At 45.3% G+C, this 8,815-nt stretch overlaps 1 protein-coding gene across 1 annotated transcript in view; it reads left to right on the top strand.

Annotated features, from left to right (window-relative positions):
- The window catches only part of MAP9 (microtubule associated protein 9), a 16,166-nt gene extending 10,828 nt beyond the window's left edge, over positions 1-5,338 (top strand). Inside the window, 1 exon segment of the mRNA XM_031552996.1 lies at positions 4,935-5,338. Coding sequence (XP_031408856.1) covers positions 4,935-5,057 — 123 coding nt within the window. The 3' untranslated portion in view covers positions 5,058-5,338.
- Positions 5,339-8,815: the final 3,477 nt, after the last annotated feature.

Raw genomic sequence — 8,815 nt, 5'->3', positions numbered from 1 at the left:
AGCAGGTCACTTTCCTGTGCAGTCTGCTCTCGCTTTAACAGGGAGCTGGACTAGATGATCTCTAAAGATGTTTTCCAGCCTTTAAGAGTCTGTGATCTTAGGAATTTCCAGGAGTAATGATATAATGGGATAGAAAACAGAATGACAAAAGTATGGCTACAGCAAATGAGAATAAGCCCAAATGCAGCAGCTGCAAGAATACAAATAAAGAGCTGCTTACCTTTTGGAAAGCCTCAGGTAGGCAGGGATCTCCAGCAAGAGATGCCCTCACCTCCCTTCCAACCTCCAATGAGGTGTGGGAAGGGGTAGATCCTGTTTCCACCCCTTCCAGTCACTCAGGTGCATGCAGTGCACCTGAGCTCCCCTGGATTGGCCCAGCCTTCCCACCAGGTGCTCAATCACTGTTTCAAGCTGTGACTTAGCATTTCTGCTACACTCCAGCCTTTCACGGCAATGATTGAGCAGGAAGAAGGTAAGCCCTTTCCATTATGGTGATCCAATATGCCGCAGTGCTTTGTGCAATTCGCCTCTTACGGTGTGGATTGACAAAATATAAGATGATTGATGATTGATTCTTGGTTGAGGTTCATGTTCCTAGTACTCAGTGGTTCTCCTGGTGGTGCATTGTTGCTTGGACCACAGAAGGTTCAGCTCACATTCCGTCAGTCCCATATAGTCCACCACCAGGTGTCACACTGATCTTATAGTGAGACTGGAGCATCTTGGTGTCATGTTGCTCTTCTTGGTGATCCTGTGGACACAAAGAGACTCACAGGGAGTAGCATAGATGTTTCAGAGATACCAGAAGAGTAGGTCTGCCCTCCGCAGCAAGATATAGTCCCCATTTCTGTCCTGTGTCAGCACTTTGGCTTGTGCTGAGGCATGTCCCAGCCATCTGTACCCTTTGGCTTGATATCTGAGGATGCATACCTATATCAGGTACGAAGGGAGAAGTCCAGATTTGCCACAGAGACATGATTAAGGTTCCCTTACTGATGAAAACTGGAGGTTGAGCATGATATCTGCAGGCTGTGTAACCAGCGTGAGGTGTTCTCAGATGGTGAATTCTCAACCCATCAAATTCGGGCCAGTGTGTCAGCTTCATCATTTCCCTGTGACTGAAGGGGTTGGTGACCAGAAGTGTAGTAGACACATACAGTCTTGTGTTTAATCATGTGGCATATGTCAAACTACGTATCTCTGCTCCAGATTGATCAGGCATGGATAGTCCGTTCCTTGGTGGCCCACTGTGCAATCCAGAGAGTGAGCCCATGGCACACAGCCCAGCTATCTGTGCAGATATTCAGGATACCATCACCAGGTTCCTTGGATATAACCATCCACACAGCTTGCAGTTCTGCCCATTGGCTGCTCTGACCATCCCCCCGTCAAACCAGATTGTTTCAGTGCAGGGATGGTATGCCACTGATCTCCACTTGCTCGGGGTTGCCCTTGCTGGACCCATCCATATACCAGGCATCTTCAGGAATGGGATATTTCCCGTCCTGAATGGGACTCTTCTCTGGTGGAGTGACCAGTGTTTCTTTTAGTGCATCCCTGTGATACATCACTGGGCCTTGGATCTTCTGGAGTTGTTCTTTCAGTGGTGATGAAGACAGACTGCTCCTTGGGCTAAGATAGGCGACCCATTGTGCCAATGTTTGTTCTTGGGCCACCCCCGTCTTAGGAAGGTGGGTCAGATCTTTCACCTACCCCTGAACTGGCAGGGTGGTCTTAACTGTGACCTCAGCTGTTTGGGTTATTGGCTCTACCGCCTGTAGCGGTGTAAGTAGCCAGTAACTGTTTTTCAATCATACTGTACCTTTCTTCTGCTCAATGCCAAACCTGAGACCAGAACCCAACGGGTTCCAAAGGAATTTTGATGCTGCCATAGGCCCCTGCTGAACCCATCCTGAGTTGCATGGATGTCTAGTTTGAGTGGAAGGGTGGAATCAAATATACCCAGTGCCTAGGCCTGTTTAACAGCTAGTTTTGCTTGCTGGAAAGCTAATTCTGTTCTCCCCCGTCCTATTTTTGCCCTTTCTTCATAAGTCAATACAAAGGCCTCAGCAGCTGCACTGGATGGGGTATAAAGGAACGCCAGTATCTTAATATACCCAAAAATTCATGCAACTGCCTTGGCATGGTGGGGACTTGAAATGCAAGAACCTTGTCTGTTATTTCACTAGGTAGTACTTTGGTCTTTCCTGACCAAACTACACCCAGAAATTTCAACGACAAGCCTGGTCCTTGCACTTTATGCGGATTTGTAGCCCACCCTTCCTTTTGCAAAGGAGTAGTCAATGAGTCTGCCACCTTTTCTAATGCCTCCAGTGAGTCAGATGTCAACAGGAGATCAGCAATATAGTGGTACAGTTTTATGTTGTTATGATTATTCCACTCTACTAGGTCATGTGCCACTAAGTTATGACAGTAGGTTGGTGAATGCACTTCCTTGCAGCAGGAAGTTGAGATTATAGGACCTGCGTGTAGCCTGCATAATTCTCCCATATGGCCAGTGTGAAAGTCAGATGGAACATGGAGAATGACAGTAGTTTACAGAGAATTAAATAAGGTCACACTGCCTGATCATGCTGCCATACCCCATATCTCCTCCTTAATGGACACATTGAGATAAAAACCAATCGCTGTGTCCTAGATTTGGCAAATGCATGCTTCAGTATTCCAATTGCTGAAGAATCACAAGACCAGTTTGCGTTTACATGGGGAGGCAGGCAGTGGACCTTTCAGGTCCTGTCACGGGTACGTGCATGCACCAACATATTGCCGTAATCTAGTGGTGTGTGACCTGGCTAATTGGGAAAAGCCTAATAATGTTAGTTTCTATCACTGTATTGATGATCTCTTGTTGACGTCTGACTCACTGGGGGCAGTAGGACAGGTGGCAGATACATTGACTGGAAGAAAGAGGATGGGCTCTAAATCCTCAGAAGGTGCAAGGTCCGGGCCTGTCTGTGAAATTCCTGGGGGCAGTTTGGTCAGGAAAAACCAAAGTACTGCCCAGTGCTTTAACAGATAAGGTTCAGGCATTCCCAGTCCCTACAACACCAAAGCAGCTGCAGGAGTTTTTAGGTATGTTGGGACATTGGTGTTCCTTTATACCTCACTTAGCACAGCTGCTGAGACCATTATACAGGTTCATGAAAAAGGGGCAACTGCGGGACTGGAGGAGAATGGAACACGAGGCTTTCCAACAGGTCAAACTGGCAGTTAAACAAGCCCTGGCATTGGGTGTATTTGATCTCACCCTTCCAGCCGAACTAGAAGTCCATGTAACTCAGGATGGGTTTGGCTGGGGCCTGTGGCAACGCCAGAGTTCTGTTTGGACCCCCACTGGGTTCTGGTCTCAGGTCTGGCATGGAGCAGAAGAAAGATACAGTATGATTGATTGAAAGCACTAGAGACGGCAGACTCAGTGCCCTGAAAATGCTACAGACTACATGGGCTTCCCTGCTTAGGATCCAAATTACGGGCACCGATGGTTGGATAAGACCCCAAATTGGCAATGAAAATAACCTGCTTCCTGTCCCTGACAATCTGGAACCGGGTACCCATAGAATGGCACCAACAGAATTGCCTTGGGAGGTGCAAATAAGACCAAAATGGTGTGGCCCATTTGCACCCTGGGGGAGATTATTGAGGTTGGGGAATCAGTCATTCACCTGGTAATAGGTGCATGGCCTGCAGTGGTTGTAGTCAACACCCTGGTCTTCATTGCTAAGGGGCCCCTCCTCATGTCTCTGTGGCAGATCAGGACCCCCTTTGGTGCCTGATACAGTTATGCAGCCACAGATATCTGGCCAAAGGGTGTGTACAGGTGGCTGGGACATGCCCCAGTGTAAGATGAAGTGTTGACCCAGGATAGGAATACAGCCTGTATTTGCCCTGGAGGGCAGACCTTCCCCTCCTGGTACCTCTGAAACATCTGTACTACTCTCTGTGAGTCTTTGAGTCTCTAGGATCACCGGAAGGAGTGAAATGCCACTGAAGTGCTCCAGCATCGCTGTGAGGTCAAGAATAACACCTGGTGATAGCTTATGTGGGACTGATGGGACATAGGATGGACCTGCAGCAAACAACTGCATGCCTCCAGTAACACCATCAAGCACTGGCCCACGAGAGAACATGAACCTCAACCACAAACCAATCATCACCTGTCTTACATTGAGTCAACCTGCATCGCGATGGGCAACTGTGTGTTAGGGTATGTTGGATCCCTGCAGTAGGGAAGGCTCACCCTCCAGCTGGCTCAGTCATTGGTTCATGCTGTGAAGGGGTGGAGTGTATGGGAACTGTTGAGGCACAGCCTGAACCACTGATTGAGCACCTGGGAAAGGACTGGGTCAGCCCTGGGAGCTCAGGTGAAGGCAATTCAGCTGTGTGACTGGAAGGGGTGGAGCCTGGCTGCACCTCTCTTAGACCTCATCTAAGGGCTGACTGCCACTGGGAAGGATCTCTTTCTGAAGATCGTTTGTTAGTTAAGCTTTTCCCTGCAAACCTAGAATCTTCTGATACAGTTGAGAAGTCTCCTTCCTTTATAGCACCTCTCTGTTGTGCCTTTTGTTATCACACCTTTGTTGTAATGCCTTTCCTATTGTACTGATCTGTCCAATTGCCACAATTCAAGACAGATGTAGTACTTAATTCACCAGGTCTTCTCTTGTGTTTTTAGTTTAGAAGGCACACAAAGCCATCTCATCCATGAGACTGTCACTTCACCTGCAGATAACATCACATGTTACAATGCCTCTGTGTTTCATTGTGCAGTGTGCATGGCTGAATCCTTAGAGGGATGTGTGAAGCTCCAAATGGCAAATCTCTATTGTGTTTTAACTTCATGTGAAAGATGCAGCAATAATTCTGACTTTTCAGTTGCTAGAGTTCTTTTATTTGACATAATGTTTTGTTCTCAGGGAAACATGTTGAGGAAAGAGCAAATTCAGAAGAAGCAGAAGAATCTCCATGCTGTGCATAGGAATGAAGTGCCTTTTCCATGGATCCCACCTGGCAAAGTCACCTATACAAAGAACTACTGAGCAACCTATTGTCCTCTGTAGGAAAAGATGATCTGCTTATGCTCTCAAGATTAGTCTGTTATTTCAGTAACAGCTGTTTTTTACTGAATCCATGATAGATGTTGTATCCTTTCTTTTTAATTTATTTGATCTCTGGAGTTGAAGTAGGTTAGTTGTCCTATTCCATGATATTAACAAATGCACTAATTTTTGTAATTCTGCATTTAACTTAGTTTTGTTAAATGTTGTGTTACTCCATTCCGTCTTGGTGAAAGTGTATAATCAAGAGATGTGAGGCTAGACTCTGTTGTTGTTTTTTTTGTTTTTTTTTTACCCAGTGAGTGGCAGCTTACTTAGCAGAACAATTATGCTTACATTACTAGAATGTATTACTATTCAGCAGTAGTAATGACAATTGTTACTCAAAATGAGTGGTCACTTGCAACTAGATGCTTTCCGAATCAGGAAAAAATGAAAACGCTTCCATGTCCATTCAGAAAATGTGAGTCTCAATCTATTTATAAACAATTAAATGATGATAAACAGATAATAAACACAGTATTCAAGAAAAGGGAAAGTACAGGCCAGGGAGCCTACCTATGTGTGCAAGATGCAAGGATGTTAATGCCTGATGACGTGCTTGTATTGCTTCTCTTCCTTCATCTGCAAAACCCATTTTGAGTGAGTAGTTGAGAGATGGTTCACGTGTGGTAGGTGAGAATGGTGTTTGTGATCAGGAATGATTCTGCCACAAGGAAGATGAGACTGGGGGATTAAGTCTGGAAGAGCTGCTGAGTGAAACAGGGAGGATGGGGAGATGATGTTGACTGTCTTGCAAAACAGAGGTATGAGGCTAAACCAGGAGTATGGCGTAAGAATGTTGTTTTCATGCATGAAGATACAAACTACAGAGAGCACGATTAATTTTTAGATTATTGTAGAATCATAGATTGGCCTGGGTTGAAAAGGACCACAATGATCATGTAGTTTCAACCCCCCCCACTGGGTGCAGGGTCACCAATCACCAGACCAGGCTGCCCAGAGCCACATCCAGCCTGGCCTTGAATGCCTCCAGGGATGGGGCATCCACAACCTCCTTGGGCAACCTGTTCCAGTGCCTCACCACCCTCTGGGGGAAAAACTCCTCCTAATATCCAACCTAAACCTCCCCTGTCTCAGTTTAAGACTATTTCCCCTTGTCCTATCATTGTCCTATCACTATCCACCCTTGTAAACAGCCATTCCCTCTCTGGTTCACGTGCTCCCTTCAAGTACTGGCAGGCCACAATGAGGTCTCCCTGGATCCTTGTCTTCTCTAAGCTAAACAAGCCCAGTTCTCTCAATCTTTCCTCATAGGAGTGGTGCTCCAGCCCTCTGATCATCTTAGTGGCTGATTCATGTCCAGCTTCTGGTCCACCAGGACCCCCAAGTCCTTCTCCGCAGGGCTTCTCTCGAGGAGATCTTCCCCCAGTCTGTAGAAATACCTGGCATTGCCCCGACCCAACTGAAACACCCTGCACTTGGTCCTGTTGAACCTCATTAGGTTCACATGGGCCCACTTCTCCATCCTGTCCTGGTCCCTCTGGATGGCTTTCCTTCCCTCCAATGCATCGACTGCACCGCTCAGCTTGGTGTCACCTGCAAACTTGCTGAGGGTGCACTCGATGCCATCATCTGTCATTGATGAAGATGTTGAAGAGCACCGGTCCCAAGACCGACCCCTGAGGGACACCGCTTGTGACCGGCCTGCACCCTGACACAGAACCATTGATCACAACCCTGTGGCTGTGTCCAGCCAACATCCACTGAAAAGTTCATCCTTCAAATCCACACCTCTCCAATTTAGAGAGAAGGATGTGCTGAGGGACCATGTCAAAGGCTTTGCAGAAGTCCAGGTAGATGACATCCATTGCCCTTCCCCCATCCACTGATGCTGTCACTCCATCACAGAAGGCCACTAGATTGGTCAGGCACGACCTGCCCTTGGTGAAGCTGTGCTGACTGTCTCGGATCACCTCTTTGTCTCATATGTGCCTTAACATAGCTTCTGCATGATCTTCCCATGCACAGAGGTGAGGCTCACCGACCTGTAGTTCCCCAGGTCTTCCTTTCTCCCTTTCTTAAAAATGAGAGTAATCTTTTTCCTTTTCCCTGTCACAGGAGACTTTACCAGACAGCCATGATTTTTCAAATATGATGGAGAGGGGCTCAGCAACTACACCAGCCATGTCTCTCAGAACCCTAGGATGGATATCATCCAGCCCCATGGACTTATATACATTCTGTTTCATGAGGAGGGCTCAGACTTGTTCTCCTGTTACAGTGGGATGGAATCTGCTCCTCTCACGCACATCTACAGCTTCAGGGTCCTATTACACTGTGGTAATTTAGAAAAATAACTTTTAATTTAAAGCTACATTGTGTAGAAACTGCTTTTCATGAGGCCAAAAGCAGGTAGCTGTGGTGTAGAAGAACTAACTGGAACCGATGCAGTGTGCTTAAGACTGTCGGTGTTGATTATATTTCAGGTATTTGCATATATTCCAAGAATTTCCCATTTCCTACTGGAAATGCTTTTTTAATACCATGTTTTGCAATTCATACAAAATCTTACATAGAAACTTCAGTGCAGAACAGTGGTAGTCTTATGAGGCAGTCTTAGGCACTGAAATGACTTATCTGGAACTGAATTAAGACTTCAGTGGTTGTTTTTTCATAATCAAATCCCTCCCAGACTCATTTTAATCATCGCTATTGAGCCTAGTAACTTGTTAAAATTCTTTTTTTTGTTGTTGTTGTTTTGTTTGTTTTTTATTGCTGCTTGCCTCACTATTTTGGAAACAATGGGAAGACTGAGGATCTTCAGAGCTCTTCAAATCACTTCTTTACTGCTATCCAAATGGAAGCTGTTATCTAGGTATCTTCTTATGTGAATTTCAATAATCACTCCAGATCTGTTCCTTAAGTGAGTATTAACATAAAAATCAGGGAAGAAGAAAAAAAAAAGCAACCACCCAAGTTCCTATCTGTAAGATGTATTTTCTTAAATGAGAATCTTACTCCTGTTAAGACTGACAGTCTCCTTGGGAAGTGATAGGACCATTTGAGAAGGTGGCTTTCCCTTTTTCATTCAAACTTGTGTTGTTTATAAATTACTGAGATGCTCACTAATTCTGTATTTCATGTAATACTGCAGCATCTCCTGACAAAAAAAGCACAAGACTGTCAAACAAAGGAATCTCTTTAGTTCCAGAGGTTTCTTGCTTGTTTGTTATGTTTTAGTGAGAGGCACTGAGGATTTATTTTCTCCATAACAGTTTCTATTGGCATAATGCTATACAGGTGACAATTGGGATGTAAAAGTGAAATTAGAAGGATATTTCATTTCCTTATTGTTGAATGTGGTTCTGTTCATCATTCCTTGAATTCGTATTTCAAGCTTTGTCAAAGTTTGACAGAAGCAGGTAGGATGTTAGAACGGTAGGTAGACTCATGTATGTAACCCTGCTCTGTATTGGAACATTTCAGCAGGTCTCTGCTGGTCCTGTCTCTTGCTTCCAGGTCGTCTTCTTCCTCAAAGAATAATTGTATTTGACTTGGCTCTTATGCTTTTATTTGTTCCTCACCTCCTGTTATCAGACTGCTCACCCTAACATATTGTGGCTGGAACAGTTTTTGTTCTACTAAGGAATTTATAGCGGAAATAGGAGGCTTTGTGACACCATCCTTTGGTTATATGCTGATAACACAGACAAGTGAATACAGGATTTTCATAAACT

This window comes from Meleagris gallopavo, chromosome 4 (assembly GCF_000146605.3).
Source record: "Meleagris gallopavo isolate NT-WF06-2002-E0010 breed Aviagen turkey brand Nicholas breeding stock chromosome 4, Turkey_5.1, whole genome shotgun sequence".
Taxonomy (NCBI): Eukaryota; Metazoa; Chordata; class Aves; order Galliformes; family Phasianidae; genus Meleagris; species Meleagris gallopavo.
This window is presented reverse-complemented; position numbering and strand designations above follow the sequence as displayed.